Below are 17550 nucleotides of genomic sequence, written 5' to 3'. Positions count from 1 at the left end.
ATCCTTATCTTGAACTCAAATCTGATGATAGCCAAAACACAAGTCTAATTTAGAAAAGAACCTTGCTCCATTTAATTCATCAAGAAGCTCATCAATAGCTGGAATTGGGAACTTGTCCTTGATGGTGATCCTATTTAACAATCGATAATCCACACACATGCGCCAAGTTCGATCTTGCTTCTTGACTAATATCACTAGAGAGGAAAAAAGACTATTGCTAGGACAAATTACTCCAGTAGAGAGCATTTCTATCACCAATCTCTCAATCTCCACCTTCTGATAATGAGGATACTGATACGGGCGAGAACACACAGTCTAGTTGCCAAGTTGTAGTGGAATTTTATGATCATGGACTCGATTGGGAGGTAGACCAGTAGGCTCTTTGAAAATTCTGAAAATGAGCCTAATAATTCTTGAAGTTCTGGTGCATCACTCCTTTGTTCTAGCTAGTCATGGTCTTCAATAGCCATGATTTGAACCAACGGCCCTACAGGTTGTTTTGATGAGAGACGATTGATTTCATGCCTGTCCACCACTTGGTCTGTAAGGCCCTTCAAAGTAATCATTTTACTAGCACTTTGGAACCTCATAATCATCTTAGAAAAGTCCCACATGATTTCTCCAAGTGTACATAACCATTGAGTTCCCATAACAACATCATACCCTTCAAGAGATAAAATGTAAAAGTCAACCTTTGTAAAAAATTTCCCAAGCTTTACCATGACACTGACACACTTCGCTTTGCTAGTAAGCTTATCTCCATAAGCTACCATTACTGGAATCATAGGGCCCTTAATTGGTTGCAACTGAATTTTTTGAGCAAGGGATTCACTCAAAAAATTATGAGAACTCCATGAGTCTAACAAAACAGTGGCAGGAAAGGATTCAATGCTTCCAACAACCTTCATTGTCTCTGGTGCATGACCCCCACTAATAGCATGCAAGGAAATTCCAGGAGCTTCTTCCTCAAAAGGACCTTCCACTTCCATGTCCAAATCTCCATCTTCCTTTGTGGTACAAGCCTCAATGAGGAACAATTTCTTACATCGATGCCCTGGTACAAATCGCTCATTACAATTGTAACAAAGTCCCTTTTCACGCTGCTCTTTAAGCTCAATGGGCGACATTTGTCGGACTACAAGGGGGATTCGTGGAGGGGCACCCTCCCTAGAAACCTGAGGAGTGACTCTGGTAGTTACAAGAACTGTCACAGGTGTTCGTCGTAGCGAAGAATTTCTAGCTTCATATAATCGGGCTAACCCGATTGCCATAGACAAATCAGTTGGCCTTCCTACTAATACATCAGTCTTGATACCTTCCTTTAATCCACTCACAAAGCAACTTACTTGACAAACAGGTGGGAGGTGCCCAACCTTGGCCAATAGTTGCTCAAACTTGGTTTGGTACTCCTTAACAATACCAGTTTTTTGTAACTTGGTGAGATCTCCAAAATAGTCATAAAACTGAGTGGGACCACAATGGGCTAATAGGCCTACCTTGAAGGCAGCCCAAGTAAGAGTCTCTGCTTCTTGCTACATCAATTGATACCACGGTTGAGCTTCTCCCTCTAGATGAAAGGAAGCCAACACTACTTGGTCTTCAATGGGTGTTTCATGGAAGAAAAAAATTGCTCAGCACGACATATCCAACTCGTGGGATCCTCGATTCCATTGAATCTAGGAAAGTCAAGTTTCACCAAACGAGGAGCATATGAATGATTACTTCCGCTAGAATGACCACCCTCGGTGGCCACTCTTCCTTCTAGCCGCTTGCCATTGCGGTTTTGGGAGCTCTCTCCCTCTTCTCGACTGGAAGATAGTGATCCAAGCTTGGCACAAATCTTTGTTAATTGTTCCATTATCTGTTTCTAGTTGCTAACAAGAGAACTCACGCTCTGTTTTAACTGCTGCACCCTCTAGTCCATTCCTAAGCTCTGATACCACTTTGGTACGTATAAGACAGTATCCTTACCTATGATGGTTCTTTGATGATATCAATAGGGAAAATAAGGATAAGAATTGGATTTAATTGAGGAAACCCTGACCTCTTGAGACTTGCCTCAAAATTAATTCTTTGAAGATTTATTCATTATTGTCTTACTGCTTAAATACAGCAATTGATGACAACAAAAACAAAATTAATTCTTTGAAGATTTATTCATTATTGTCTTACTGCTTAAATACAGCAATTGATGACAACAAAAACAAAATACAAGGACTTCTTCCTAATATGAAGGGATACTATGGCACAACAGCCCAACATGCTAGGGACTCACTAATAATTGAAAAACAATCCAAACTAACCAACAATCCTAACGTTGCAATAGAGATCTTCCTAAAGATAATAACAAACACCTAAAACAGAGGACACTAATAACAATCACCTAAAATAGAGGACTCCAAACCACATCCAAGTAGATACACGTATCAATACTTTAGGCGATAACTTGGCACGGCAACAAGAGGAACAGCTTTTGGAGCAGTGAGTCCAAATGAATCACTCATATCAAGTTCATTACTCTTCATTCCCTCATGTAACTCCCAAGTAAAACAATGAACAAGCTCTGCCAAACTCATCTCTAATGCATAAAACCCTAGTTGCATGCCTGGACAAGACCTCCTTCCTGACCCAAATGGAATAAACTCAAAATCATTTCCCTTAAAATCCTTAGCACCTTGTTCCAAAAACCTCGAGGGCTTGAATGGGTTTGGTTCATCCCACACCGTCTCGTCCGCCCAATAGCCCACGCATTGATCACCACGCGCCAGCCAACTGGGATTGAATACCCAGCTAACACGGCGTCCTTGGCAGTCTCATGGTGGAGGACGGGGATTGGAGGGTGGAGACGAAGAGTTTCTTTGAGTGTGCACTTCAAATACGTGAGGTTTTCGAGGTCGAAGTCCTGGACTCTACGGTACAAGCCTACGACATTTGAGAGCTCTTCTTGAACCTTCTTGAGCTCTTATGGGTTCTTCATTAGCTCTGCCATTGCCCACCCAATCGTTGTAGCAACAGTTTCGGTTCCACCAAACATAGCATCCTGTGTAATAATATAAATAACCAGCAAATCTTACTTTTATCATCCATGCACATATGTATACAATTTATGATAAGTGATGCGAGAGAGAGACACTGAATTTTACTAAATAAGCCTTTGCAAATGTGCCATATAATTTGCATCCTTACACACTTCTTGTCTGGTGTCGATTTATATCACAAGTAGTTATCATATTTGTTATCGAAAAAAAAAAAATCTAAGACCATAAATTAATTTACAGTTTTTTACCACAAATGTGTTGTGGTAGATTGTGAAAAGTGGAGAAAAAACTTTGGATTCATATATAAGTAATAGACAGTCACTCATAATATGTCATATCAGAGTTATGGTAAAAAAAGTGTGAAATTGTTTATGGTCCTAGGACCACTCTTAATCCAAACTCTCTATGGTATTAAAAATACTAAAATTGTTATCAATTATTATCAAATCTAGTACAAATTTAACGACTTAGAAATTGATATGATAATCAATATAATTGAATTAGCTTTATCGATAAATAATATAATAAATAAATTTGTGAATATAGTATTTATAGCAATAGCATCATTCATGGTATAAATGAGAATATGAGAATATGTACAAAATGTGAATTATATATAAGGGGAAATGCTAGCCAATACCCACTGGGCAATGGACAATGTGCATTATCAATTGGTTTAAGAAATATTTTATAAGAAAATAAAAAGGTAACATATTTTTATATTTTCTATAAAAATATTATGGAGTATTAAAACATTCTTAAAATAATTAATTAACAAATATTGTAAGTACACCGTTAATTGGTTTTATTAATTTATTTCATATAAATAAAAAGTTCTTACCATGATAAGAGCTTTGATGTTATCTCTAGTGAGCTTAGCGGTGGATAGCGAGTCTGTGAACTTGTTCTCATGAGCACCTTCATCAAGGAAACTTATTAGTTCATCCACCATATCTGTAGCTGCAGCCTCATTCTCATCCTTGCTATTCTTGTTGCTCTTTTTGGCCAAGTGTTCATCGATGACCTTATCAATGAACGCGTCAAGTTCCCTTCTTGCATTAACCAATCTTTTCTTGAATTCTTTTGCATGAATCCAACCCAACCATGGTATAAAATCAGCAATGTTAAACTCACCGAATAGCCTTGAGAATTCTTGCAAAATATTCTCGAATTGGCCCTCTTCTCCTTCATGTGAGTTGGAACCAAACGCTGCCTTATAGATAATGTGGCTGGTAAGACCTAAAAGCCAGCTTAGAGAAATTAATGGGTGACCCAGTTTTGGTCACAATGGTTTGGACCATCGTGTTGATCTCGTCTCGTACAGAGACCCAAGACTCGAGTCGTTTTCGGCTAAAGAGTTTTATGACACATATCTTACGCATTTGACGCCAAAATGGGCCGTAATTGGCAAAGGCCATGTCTGCCCCATCATAGCTAAGGTATTTAGCGGCGGTGCTCGAGGATATGTTTGAGAAGACACTGTCTTGGGCCTGTAGGACTTCACGGGCCATGTCTGGAGTTGATACGACCACCATGTGATGCAGGCGTATTTTGAGATGGATGAGCCCACCATATTGCTTAGCAAGCTGGGCTAGGCCACGGTGAGTCAATTGGGCCATCATCGACATGTTGCCAATGATGGGTAGCCCTTTTGGGCCTGGTGGGTAAGAAGAGAGTTTTCTAGATAGCTGAAACAAGAAAACCATGAAACATAACAAAGAGAGAAGAAAGAAAAACATGGCTGAATTTTGTATTGGGGATTCCATGGCTTTGGAATAGGGGCTATGAATTGGAGATAAAAGAGTGTAAGAGAACTTACAAATGAGGGAAAAATAAGAAATCTCTTATATATAAAGAAGTACAAAGATGATAAATAAGCAATCCCTTCTTCTTCTTCTTCGCAATTGATTATATACAAACAGTATGTTTTGTTAAGTGTCGCTGGCACCAATGTGAAATTGATTACTTTATTCAAAAATTTATGTACTAACCACAGCCATATGTGAATCATGCAAACTATCCTTGCCATTTGTCTAACGTGGAAATGGGTTGCATTTGGTGCATTTATTATTATTGGTGTTGTTTAGCTATTAAGCTGACATTTCAGCTAGAAATTTGGCGTATATGCATGAAGAAATTTGCATCCAGGGATGACATGTGTTCCTTTAATAATGATTTTATTTTCCAACTACACTAATAATGATTTTATTTTCCTACTACACTAATAATGGAGAAATTATTAGGTCCATCAAAGGGCTATTAAAATGGTACTTCCAATCAATAAAACGCTACCACTTATACAAATTTGACATCACCTAGTGATTTTTGTTAATTTTTTATGCTAATTAAAAAGCTTATTAAAAAGCATAGGTAACATCATGTCTTTTTTTTTTTTTTTTTTTTTGGAGGAAGAGGTAACATTGTGTCATTGATTGGCAGAATTGGTAAAGTGATCCTTTTAATAGACCTAATAATTTCTCCTACTAATAACTAATACGATAGAAATTGAGCATATCTCTCCTCGTCTCTCTCCTTCTTAATTAGCATATAGGTTGACAATTACTTTTTTTCCCCATTATGATGTTGAGCTGCCTATAATTTTCTTAGACTCAATAAACCTTTTTCTAATGAAGTCTTTTATTTTTTTTAATTATAACATTTATGGGTTTATCCCAATTTTTCAAATGTTAACATGACTGTTACCAAAATGTGTTTGGGGGATGCAAAAGTAGGGGGATAGACTTTCATATGTTGACATGACTATTATCAAAATGTGTATAGGGAATGGAAAAGTGGTGCAATAGACTTTCATATGTTGACATAACTATAACCAAAATGTGTTTAGGGGATGGAAAAGTGGAGGGATATTAAATCTCTCCAACTTTCCATCTCAACCAAACAACCCAAAAAACTATTTTCTCTCTCCCATTTTTATCCCTCTTGTTTTCACCCCAACGAAACAGATTCTAAGCTCTTTTACAACCATTCCCCTTCCTACACAAAACATGCAAAATCAACTCTGTGTGTGTGTGTGTGTGTGTGTGTCTCATATTTGCATTGTCTTAATGACTCTAAGAATTGCAATGGGGAAATTAGGTTCCACACCATTTTTAATTCTCCACGGTCAACAACTTCTCTTTAATTCTTAATTTCTCTCTGATCAAATATTTTTTACTAGGGGTATTTTTGGCATTTAAATATTTACTTGTGTGTGTGTGTGTGTGTGTGTGTGTGTGTCTCATATTTGCATTGTCTTAATGACTCTAAGAATTGCAATGGGGAAATTAGGTTCCACACCATTTTTAATTCTCCACGGTCAACAACTTCTCTTTAATTCTTAATTTCTCTCTGATCAAATATTTTTTACTAGGGGTATTTTTGGCATTTAAATATTTACTTGGGTTATTTTAGACATTATACAATGGAATATCCTAGAATCAAAATATTCCATTAATATTTAATTGAGAGTAATGGAACCGGGTATTTGCTTATTTTTGAAACATAAAGGGGAAAATTACTTGGTTTTAAAGTTTAAGTGGGGAATTGTGAATTACCCTAAACATAAAGGAATTAATGTTCTTTTTCTCCATGATATTAACAGTCCACTTCTTAATAAAATTATATACAATTTTTAAAAATAAGGTTGATGAATCTATTTTTTATTAGTTTATAAAAAATAAAAAATAAAATGTACTCTATTTAATTAACCCTAATAATATAATTTCAATCATAATTTAGTTATTAATTATTAACATAGATTTGTGAAAGGTTAAAGTTTTTAGTAATAGTATTTATGTGGGAAAAGCATAAGTAAATTAAATAACTCATGAACCAGCTCGAGTTTGTTCGACATGAATTAAACCAAACTTAAACATATAATCTAATTTGGTAATAAACTTAAAATCGAGTCATGTTCAAAATAAATTTAAATAAATTATTCTAAACTTCTAATACTCAGTTTGGCTAAATTTGTTTACAGCCCTACTTTACATAATACGTATAATTGCAAAGTAACCTACATATATCTCACAAGTGGCAAGCCTAATTATAGATACACACATGTGTGTGTAACTTTTTTCTTCTTTCTCTTGCAACACATACAATCTCTCTTACAATGGCTCAACTTATAGACATTTCATTTTGCAACCTACATTTAACCTAATTTGGTGGCTAAAAGAATAATTTTAAGTCCCAAGTGTAGGATCATAATCTTGACTGTTGGACTTTAATCACTTCACATAAAAATAGGTTTCTAGGTAATAACATTCAAAATGACTAGCCATGTCCTCAATCAGACCATCTATTTTGAAATCATATTTTGATGGTGAATATGCACCCACACGATTGAGCCTAATCACACATGATTATGAGTCATTGATGTTGATTGGTCCCACGTTGAGTCAAGTAAAATCAGTGACATGTCACAGTCCTATTGGTTCGGGCTAAAATTAATAACAATGATGCACACACTTGATTAATCTAATCATTAATAAATCCTTAATTTTTATCATAATTAATTAATAAATTTACTTAATTTGGCAATAATTAGGGCTAAATAATGTCTTATTAGGGTTAAGTAGGTGGGAAATAAGAGAAAACTAGGAGAATAAAGTGAAAATTAGACTAAAAAGGAAAGAAGAATGTCACTAGGTCAAAGTATTGATCGGTACCTGGACTTGCCATCCATCTACCGTGATCACTCATGACCCTTTTTAGTTTTTAGGATAGATGCATCCTGCAAGCCATATGTCGTGCAGTCACTAGTGATATTGTCCACACACTACAAGAAAAAACTTATATTGCAACAAATTTATTGCAACAAAAAGGAACTTTAGTGGCAATAGGAACTAATTTACTTTGTAAATTTTTGTTGTTGCAATAGTCTATTGCCACAAACTTTACAACAATAGTGGGCAACGAAAAAATTTCGTTACAATAGAGGTTTATTGCAACAATATGAAGCTTATTGCAACAAAAAATTTAGTTGCAATAAGGCTATTTTCTTGTAGTGACACATGATATTTCCATCTATTATGCAGTTTCATGCAATTAGTGTCAGCCATCATCACCAACCAATGTAGTTTGCTGCCTCCGACATTTGTTTTGCTCGCTTCCAAACTGCAAACTAACTCTACTGTTAGTTTAAATTCTCTAGTATATAAAGTTATAAACCCTATGTTAAGTTCATTATTATTAGATATAATTCAAGAGTAAAAACATTGTCATTAGTGAAAACATTGTCATTAGTGACTTTTCATTATGGATGTAAGTTGTTAAACTAAATCACATTAAATTCTTGCTCATGACTTTCTCTTTTCTCTCTCCGTTATCCGATAACTTTAACAAAATACATTTATCAAAGGCTAGTTTAGCCCATTCACCACATTTTGCCGACACCACTGGACCAAATATAACTATGTGTGTTAAATTCAAGGAAAATTCTGCTGATTAGGATTATATTGAAATGGTTTATGCATATTGGCTGAATAAAGGCTTCATGATAATATTGTAATGTTAAAATTCGTGCCAGGTTCATGAGGGCTCATGATAACATTACCTTTTATTTGATTTTTTTTCATAGTGAAACTTTTAACCATGGGACCTTCACTGTTGTTTATCCATCATTAATCATGTTTTGTGCATCATTATGCATGCCAAATTAATGGTCAAAGCTAAAAAAATAAATAAATAAATTTTTAAAAAAAAATTGATGAGAAGAGTCTAGGGTATGTCTTTTCTCATTAGGTTTTATAATCTAGTAAATTTCAAATTAATTTACTAAGGCTGATTAGTTGATAAATTTTGATATTTTCAGTACACCATATCAGTATTTCTAAATTTACAAATCCTTTACTAAATGGTTTATGGGATGTCCTTAGTTACAAGGATTGGATAAATCCTCCTATTTCCACAAAGAAGAGGAATCTCCAATATTAGAGAGACTGAGACAACAAAATCAAGATTCTAGCAATTTGAACTTGCACTTGCACTTAATCAGGTGACGGCTCTTTATTCTTTAGTCTTCAGTCTTGACCCTTGACTTTGCAAGTGGGTCAGGGTTTTTGTGAGACTTCGGATATTTAAACCACTTGACCATACTATATGGCAAAACCACACAACTTTGGTGGGCTCAAACCAATATTCCAGACTATCCTAATCTTTCACATCCTATAACTTTAAGTCTTTAAGTTACGTTTGGTATTCAAATTTTTGAGAATGTGCTGCTTAACAACGATAATGATTGGAAATGTAAATATATTAATGTTTGATTTTATTGCGAATCTAATAAAAATTTATTGGAATATAAGATCCCTATGTTTGGTTTATTTTCTAAACATAAATAATATAAACTGTTAAGTAAAATCTCCTAAAATAATAGTTAAACATAATCAACACATACAAGACCAAAATAAATATTTTCAATTTTTTTTAATGATATATCATGATATCATTCCTTGACAATCCAAATTATTTATTTTCTTAAAAGACTAAAATAATTCTAAATAGGAGATAAAAAGCAAAGTAAAAAATTACTCCTTAGAGGTGAATATAATCATAATATACATTTTTTAAATTTCTAATACGTAGTATAAGTTATCTACTTAATTTCATTTTAATTAGTCAAAAACTGCTAAGTGAAATAAAATTTTCACAAGTCATATGAAATTTGAATACCCATCTTTTTCTAACAAGGAATCCATATTCCTCAACATATTGTTGATAAAAAAGAGGGGCGGGGGGGGGGGGGGGGAGGGGGAGAGAGAGAAGGAGAGAAGGGGACTTGGAGGATTTAATGAACATTATTTTATTTTATTTTTTTAAAAAAGAAATGATAGCTATGTTCGCAACACTTTCACAGTAATTCTTTAGTGGCAAATTGTTATTTACTTTAATATAAACCCACCACTAAAATTGCTTTCTTACCCACCAAAAATAGCAAGTAATATCCTACTATCCAAGATTTGTTGTAAACATATTATGAACACAGTACTTCTCTTTTTTTAAAGAGATAAGAGTTTTTAGAGAATTTGGAAGGATAATAATAATATGAATCCAAACCCCACATTAATTCCCCTAAATAGAGGGAATAGATGGGGTCGAGAGGGGTTAATATTTTTAAAAAAAAAAAATTATCAAATTTTCCCTTATGATGTTGATTTATATTTACTATTTTAAAATTAGCAAAAGATGTCATAATTGACAATTTATATAATCATTCCCCTCCTCTCATCTCCCCTAGCCCCCAATAAATTTTTAAACATCCAAATAAAGAGGGAAGGCAAATATTATCTATTCTCTTTTACCTTATTGGGCTAGTTTATTACATTTTGACACCTAAGGTAAAAAAGTTTAGAGAGCTTTTTAATATTTAGATATCAATTAAATTTTTGAATGTATGTTTTATTAAACTCTCTAGTACAAATAGTCAGGGAAAGTGAATGTCAATAAGTATTTGGAAAACTCGTAACAAATATATATAAATATATATATATATATATATATTTGGTTGAAAAAAACAGTTTATGGTTTCAATTGAGTTGGATTTCTACAATTTTAGGATTTTCTGTTTAATTTTAAAAATTTTCGCTTATGAAATGGGAAGCCTTGGAATCCTTCATAAATTTTTAGGAAAAGCAGAGGCCTTAAGATTAAGCCTGAAGTAGACCCTACACCATAATTTTTAAAAGATTCAAGCAAGGGGATGACCGGACGAGTAACAATTCCTTTCTCGTATCCCCGGTTTTACTTTCCTCTCCCTCCGTTCTTCAAAAAAAACGGCTACTTAACTAATCAATGGCAGCCTGACCCACCTCAATCTCATTGTCTTCTCTTCAACATAAGTCGGCTTATCCATGGCCAAAAAAAGTACTATCATATTTAAATTGGCCTTTCAAAGTCCATCAAAATCCGCCTAACCATTTTGAACACTTCAATGGCTTGTGACGGTAACAAATACAAAAATGTCACAAACAATTGACTAGGACATATGTATATGACATACCTAGCGTGTGTTTGGATTGAGCGTTTTGCTCAATCAATGCGTTTTACGTTTTTTTAATTGGTCTCATAAGTACTATTTATAGATCGACAAACTCAGTAAAACATAGATTTCTAAGTAAATTTGAGTCCCACAGCACTATTCATACCTTTAAAAATGAGAGATACTACGTCTATAACATTTTTATAATATTTTCAGAACAAATTACAGGTGATTAGTTGTTATTAATTCAAATTTGAACATAACACTAAGATTACTTTTTTGCCCCAACAATAACAACCATTAACAACCTGCCACTTAAGATTTATTGTAAAAATATTATGAATATACCATTTCTTTTTAAAAATTATTTTACTATAATGTTTTTAATAATAAATTTTTAGTTTTCAGTAAATAAACAATACCCCAACACGCTCCTATTCTTTTTTCTTGAATATAGTACTTCATCCTTATGTTTTCATAGCAGACAATTAATCCAAAGGTATTCATAGTCAGTAACATGCTACCAAAAAAAAAATTTCTTTATATCAAATGAAATTTTATGGTGTTTTTAATTAAAACGTTTAAAATTTGAATCCCACCCTTCACTTAAAATTTATCCAAAAGAAGTAAAATGCCATCAAATACTTCATTCTTATATTTTCATAGCAGACAATCGGTCCCAAAGTATTAATTGAAGGCAACATGCTAATAAAACTTTGAAAATAAACCAATTTATCTAAAGTCTAACTTTAAACCCATTTTCCCTCTTTAAACCTGCAAATAAATAAACTAGCACCTATAACTAAGTACCAGCAAAAACACAAAGAATACAAAAATACTAGAACTATAATAATTAGGACCCTTCCTACTGTTACGTTACAACCCTATCTACCAACAAAAAAGAAAAAGGAAAAAAAAGAACCCGGTTAATCCTGGTTCATACTTACCTATTTTTTCTCTAAGTTAATGATTAAAAGCTTGAAACCATCTGGTTCAACCTGGATTCCGGTTCAGGCACCGTTTCCTTTCTCTTCCTCATCTCCAACACTTTCCGGTGACTATTGGAGTGAATTTCACCAGAAAAAGTCGGACTACAAGCCGGTCTATACTCCGGAAAAAGCCGGCCGGACTTGAACCTAACCCCACAAGCATTACAAAGCGTTTTTGCACCAAGTGGACCGGTTCTCCACTGCGGGGTCTTCTGAACCTGACAATGGCTGCACCTACGCTGAAACGGAGTCCCACTACCGGTTTGAACCGCCGGTTTTTTCTTCTGCTTCTTCTTTGCCGGTTCAACAAAATTGAACATGCTGGTAAAATAACTAGGTGATGAAGATAACCCAGATGAACAAGAACCCGAAGACGACAATGAAGACAATGATGACGTGTCATAAAAACCAAGAGTCTTGTGACTCAGTAACGCTGTCTGGTCCTCCGTACGAGGAGAACCAGGGTTAGAATCCCAAAACCATGATGATGACCAAACTGGATTACTGGTTCTGGGCCGTTTGGTTCTGGCTTTGGATGGAAATGGAACCTCCAAAGGTGAACATGAAGCCCTGTCTAAAACCGGTATGGATTCCGGTTCAGACCGGTCCATTGCATTTGCTTCGGTTTTTAGTTTCCCGGCGGGGTACAAAAACGAGAATTCTGATATAGAATCGTCCACAAAATGAGAAACCCATTCAAGCCCTGCCAAATCATCATCCTGTAAAACCCAACAACCAAAAAAAAAAAAAAAATCAAAATCAATATTTAATAAAACCCCAAAAAATAAAAAACATGCACAAAAAAAAAGGTTTCATTTTTTAGAAATATATATATTATAATTACCGGAACGGCAAGCTCACTGGCTAAAGTAAACTCAGACTCCGCTGAGCCAGAAAAATTGTTGGAATTTGAATTGGAATTGGAATTGGAATTCTCTTCGTCCTGTGACGAAGAAACCGAGAGAAAATCTTTTTCTTCTTCTTCTTCCTCCTCTTCATTTTCTACAAAGTAACCATCTTCAAACTCTGCATTAGACAAGTCAAGAAGGTCGTCCACAGGGAAATCTTCACTAGCAACACCGATAGAACCCCGAAAATCTTCAAAAACTTGGGTTGTCGTTTTCATAGCCAATATTTCTCCACGTAAGCTTGATTTCAAGGCTCTTGCTTCCACGCAGTATTCCATTTCTACATTCATATTCAAAAAAAATTAAAACTTTTTCAACAAAACGTTACCATAAATTTAAAGCAACCCCATATAAGAATTACAAAATTCTGCTTCTTTTTTATATATTGTTTTGTTAAAATTATTTTTTAGTGAAAGTTTACCTGACAAAGATGAAGATGAAGAAGATAGAATTGAAACTGTTGATGGGTAAGGGTTGGTTGGTTGGGACACTGAAAAGAAGGCTGGTTCGTGGGCGAAAGTGGTGCTGAGTTATTGGTTTATCTTTATCTCTCTCTTTCTCTCTCTCTCTCTCACAGACACTGCTTTTTGAGATTTAAATTTAAATATATATATGAATATTGTTTTTGTACTATATGTCACGTTACATTACATGGAGATGGAGGAGCTGACTATTCTATTCTGGGGGTTGATGATGGGGCGGGCACTTGCCCTGCTTGGACCGAACCAACAATTCCACAATGACTTTTTATTCTTGGTCATCATGGGTTTGTTCCACGCCGAACTTCCAACAAAAGTTAAACAACAAACTAGTCCAACAAAAGTAAAAAAACAAAATTGTGCAAACTATGATTTTGATCCCTTGAAGACTATTAAATTTAAATATTACTTTTACCTTGTAGAAATCAATTAATTTGTATAAAATCACTTTAATGCAAGACAATTAAATAAATTAAACTTTGGATAAAACTTAGACACAATTCTTTATGAGTACTAAATTGGGTTTCCAATTAAATCCAAATACATAATTGCATTGATTAATAAAGTACAAATATTATTGTTTTTTCAATGACCTAATATACTATACCTAAATTTTACCTTAAATAATGTGATTTAAATTTTTAAAGGATAATTATATTGTTATTATCTATAGAGAAATTAGACTCATATGCCTAACTTCAAGAAATAACATTTCGCCCCTGTACCCATCTACAAATGATCAAGATAATTGACACTCCGTTCCTAGGACATAATATCATTTTTGAAAATTGGGCATAACGAGTCCGATGTACTTCAAGAGTAAAAGTATAATTTACCAAATTTAAATAATTTTTGATTAGTAGGTAAGTAATGTAAAAATATTTTGAATTGTTTTAAAAAGTAAATATTAAATTGTCACAATCAATATTATTATAATAAAATTAAATTTTGATACACAATTGAAAGGCCAAAATAATGGGATTAAATGCAACCATTAAACTACCGTATATATGCAACTTGCACCATAAATTTTAAAATTTTACAATCAATACCTTGATTTGAGAATAATTTGTGGTCTCTTCACCTTCCAAATTAAAGTTCAAATCAATACCTTAATTTTACCAAAAATTATGTTGACCCTTACAACTTAGGTGGTTTTTTTACTAGTTCCAAATCAACCGTCAACTAGGTTTTTTCTTTTTTAATTTTCTAAATCAATAATGATAATCGAGCAGCTAAACGTGTGTAACCTAGACACAATGACATGCCTTTAGTGGTTTGAAAAGAAAAAAAAAAAAATACGAGCTCAAAACAATGTCACCTATCTTTATGACAATCTCCCTCAATTTCTCAATCTCTCTCCTCAAACTCTGATAGTAATTTCATGTAACAACCTAGTGTGATGAGAGGGGGGGGGGGGGGTTTCAACGCCAATGCAGTTTGGATGTGATGGGTCTACTTGTGTAAATCCCACTTTCATCATAATTCAAACCCGCTCTAGACCTCCATCATCTTAATATATTGCCATTTATGGTGGTAATTTATTGCTTGCATGATCTTAAAGATACGGTAAGTGGTGGCATGAGCCAATATTGGGTTTGAGGATGGGTGTTGATCTGGTTTCAAAGGTGGTTAGTAGCGGCCTCTAGTCTTTGAATACTTCCACTTGCAAAGTGGTCTTACGATAAAAATTCAAAGGAAAACAAAGAAAAATGTCAAAATCCAAAAAATATATATATCCCTTGGGTTTGAATCAGTTGCAAAAACACCCCTCTAGAGTTTCAATTCTTTCTTATAACTCTCTAATGTTACTATATCCGCCAAATAAACTCTTGAGACTAAATCTCATTAACTTTTATGAAAAATAGTTAATTTTACACATGTTGATATTTGCTTATTTTAATTGAACAAGCTGCCATAAAGTCAATAACTATAAGTCTAGTTGCCACTTATAGACCATATCACTAACAAATATGGACAAGAAGATGAAATTGACAATAATATCCTATTTGAGTGGCAAAATGAAAAATTTTAAATATAAGTCCCCAAAAATAAAAATACTCCAAACATAAAGGGTAAAAAATTGTAGTTTACATCGTATACCAAAAATAATAATTAAAAAATTTGCATGCTGAGGTCACGTTTTACTTTGAATAATTTAGGCACAGCCTCTCATAAAAGCACTGGACCTATGGACCGCACAAAAGATAAGACCGTTCCGTTGTTGTTGTTGTTGTTGAAAATCAACGGTATTATAACGGGGCCGTGACAATGAAACCGTGACAGCAAGTTGGGAACCCCTTAAAGATATTATTCAAAACGGAAGAAACGAACCACCTAGGAAACCGGCATGATTTTGTGTGTGTTGTCTGTGTCTTTTTGTGTGTTTGAAATTTGGATCTCATTTTCCCACCTATTTACGTAAACGGGGATTTTCCTTATCCGCGTTAATTGCGCCTCCTTTTCTGGAAGTTTTGCAAAACATTCCCGCTCATTGTCTTTTTTTTTTATTAAAAAAAAATCTAAAAACAACATTTTTCACAACTTTAAATTATAATTTTTAATTAATAAAGTGTAATTAATAAAAAAAATAGTAGATTTATGTGTAAGTAATAGTTAACTACTCACAATTTACTACTTCAGAGTTGTATTAAAAAATTTGGAAATAATTTGTGGTATTAAGTGTCCATTTGACATGATTAATTTTACCAATTTATTTTACAATTTTTACCATTTAACTTATTTTTGCTATTATTCATAAGCTTCACTTCATTTTTTGGTACTATTCATATGTCCTACAGTACAATTTCAGCTATATTTTACTTTTATCTATAATACTTTCAATAAAAAATTTCAATTTTAACAAAATAAACGGATCTCAAACAAACTTTAAACTAATTTTTTGGATAAATTCGGAGAATTACAATGACGACGAGAAAGTATAGTGCGTTGAGAATCGAATGGTCAATATGCTCAGTAGGTTTACATCGAACGGTCAGGAATGTCGGGTTGATTTTCACTCGCTTTTGTATTGTGTTCCAGCTAAGGTTGCATTGTGCTTATCGTGCAAAAGTATCTTACGCGCGTTGCATTTTATGGACTCGTAGCTGGCTGGCTACGAATACTCAGAGAAAAAGTGTGCGCAAAAATAATAATCCAAGAATTTTCCTTTACACTTTACTGCTATTTTTTTCTTTCTTTCTTTTGGATTATTTTATTTTTGTTTTGAATTTTATTATTTCTGGTTTTGGGAGGAGAGGTGGGCCGTGTGAACACCATTATTATGGGTCAACAACCGGGGTCCATTGGTGGTGACCCGTTTTCGGATTGGAGCCCATATAACATCACATCATTGCTGAAAGATCATTGTGGGTCCACGGAAACAGTATCTCATGTGCCTAATGCATATAAGACTTTTGCACGCAAGAGTGTTCAAAGCATCCTCGAGAGTGTATAGTCCTCCGGTCTACATATAACAAATAATTACAATGAACAATACTTTAAAATGGTCCTAAGATATTGGATAAAAGTTCTTGAGTCTAAAGTATGTGTTTTGCAATCAATTATAAGATAATTTTTTGCTTAAATTATCTATTGTTTGTGACTCTCACATGACTCGCTTTTATCTATATCTATTCTTCTTTACTATTTAATAAAAATCGTTAAGGTGTAAGTAGAAGCAGAGAGAATTTAGTTCTTTAATAAAATGTACGGCTATCCTTAGCTAATGCATAGTAAATGACTGCCCATGCTTATAGGGGATTTGAAATCACCATTACCTTTTCTTTTCTTTTTTGATAACACAAATTTTTTTTTTTTTTTTTGAATTCACCATTACTTGAAATTTAGAGTAACACGTGTACGCTATATTATAATTGCAAAACTTATGGGATTTGAGAACCACATAAGTTTTTGCAATCTGACTTGCTCTAAAAACTTATTTTGTTTTTTTATTTTAGAGTATTTAACACTTGGGAGTATGATTGGATGAAGGATGGTAGAGAAAAAGAGACCAGAGGAAAATGGGGCAGGGATTTAATTCCCCATAGAAAATAGGAATGATTTGATTTGAGGGACCATTGACCATTCTCACTTTTAATAATTCCCACGAATTGAGGGAAATTGGGGGGGGATTGAACTTTGGATCATTGTTTA

General features: G+C 33.8%; 1 protein-coding gene and 1 pseudogene across 2 annotated transcripts; both read right to left on the bottom strand.

The window, feature by feature from the left end:
• Positions 1–2188: 2188 nt before the first annotated feature.
• Positions 2189–4834, bottom strand: LOC115969133 (annotated as a pseudogene).
• Positions 4835–11651: 6817 nt separating this feature from the next.
• Positions 11652–13577, bottom strand: LOC115969307 (GATA transcription factor 5-like). Of its 2 annotated transcripts, XM_031088932.1 has the most exons (3): positions 13338–13577; positions 12853–13196; positions 11652–12727 (listed from the first exon to the last, which is right to left on the bottom strand). In XM_031088932.1, the coding sequence occupies exons 2-3, from the start codon at positions 13192–13194 to the stop codon at positions 11990–11992; spliced, it is 1080 nt and encodes a 359-aa protein (XP_030944792.1). In that variant the 5' UTR covers positions 13195–13196; positions 13338–13577; the 3' UTR covers positions 11652–11989. The 2 variants fall into 2 exon arrangements, with proteins under 2 accessions (XP_030944792.1, XP_030944791.1); XM_031088931.1 differs by lacking the exon at positions 13338–13577 and having other exon boundaries at positions 12853–13206.
• Positions 13578–17550: the final 3973 nt, after the last annotated feature.

The sequence above is a fragment of the Quercus lobata genome, chromosome 11 (assembly GCF_001633185.2).
Source record: "Quercus lobata isolate SW786 chromosome 11, ValleyOak3.0 Primary Assembly, whole genome shotgun sequence".
NCBI lineage: Eukaryota > Viridiplantae > Streptophyta > Magnoliopsida > Fagales > Fagaceae > Quercus > Quercus lobata.
The sequence above is the reverse complement of the archived record's forward strand: the minus strand, read 5'-3'. Positions and strand labels throughout refer to the sequence as shown.

Coding starts and splice junctions, on each gene's coding strand:
- LOC115969307 (XM_031088931.1), bottom strand. CDS start 13,206: ATGAATGTAGAAATGGAATACTGCGTGGAAGCAAGAGCCTTGAAATCA. Junction 12,728..12,852: donor CCAGTGAGCTTGCCGTTCCG/GTAATTATAATA, acceptor TGGGTTTTACAG/GATGATGATTTGGCAGGGCT.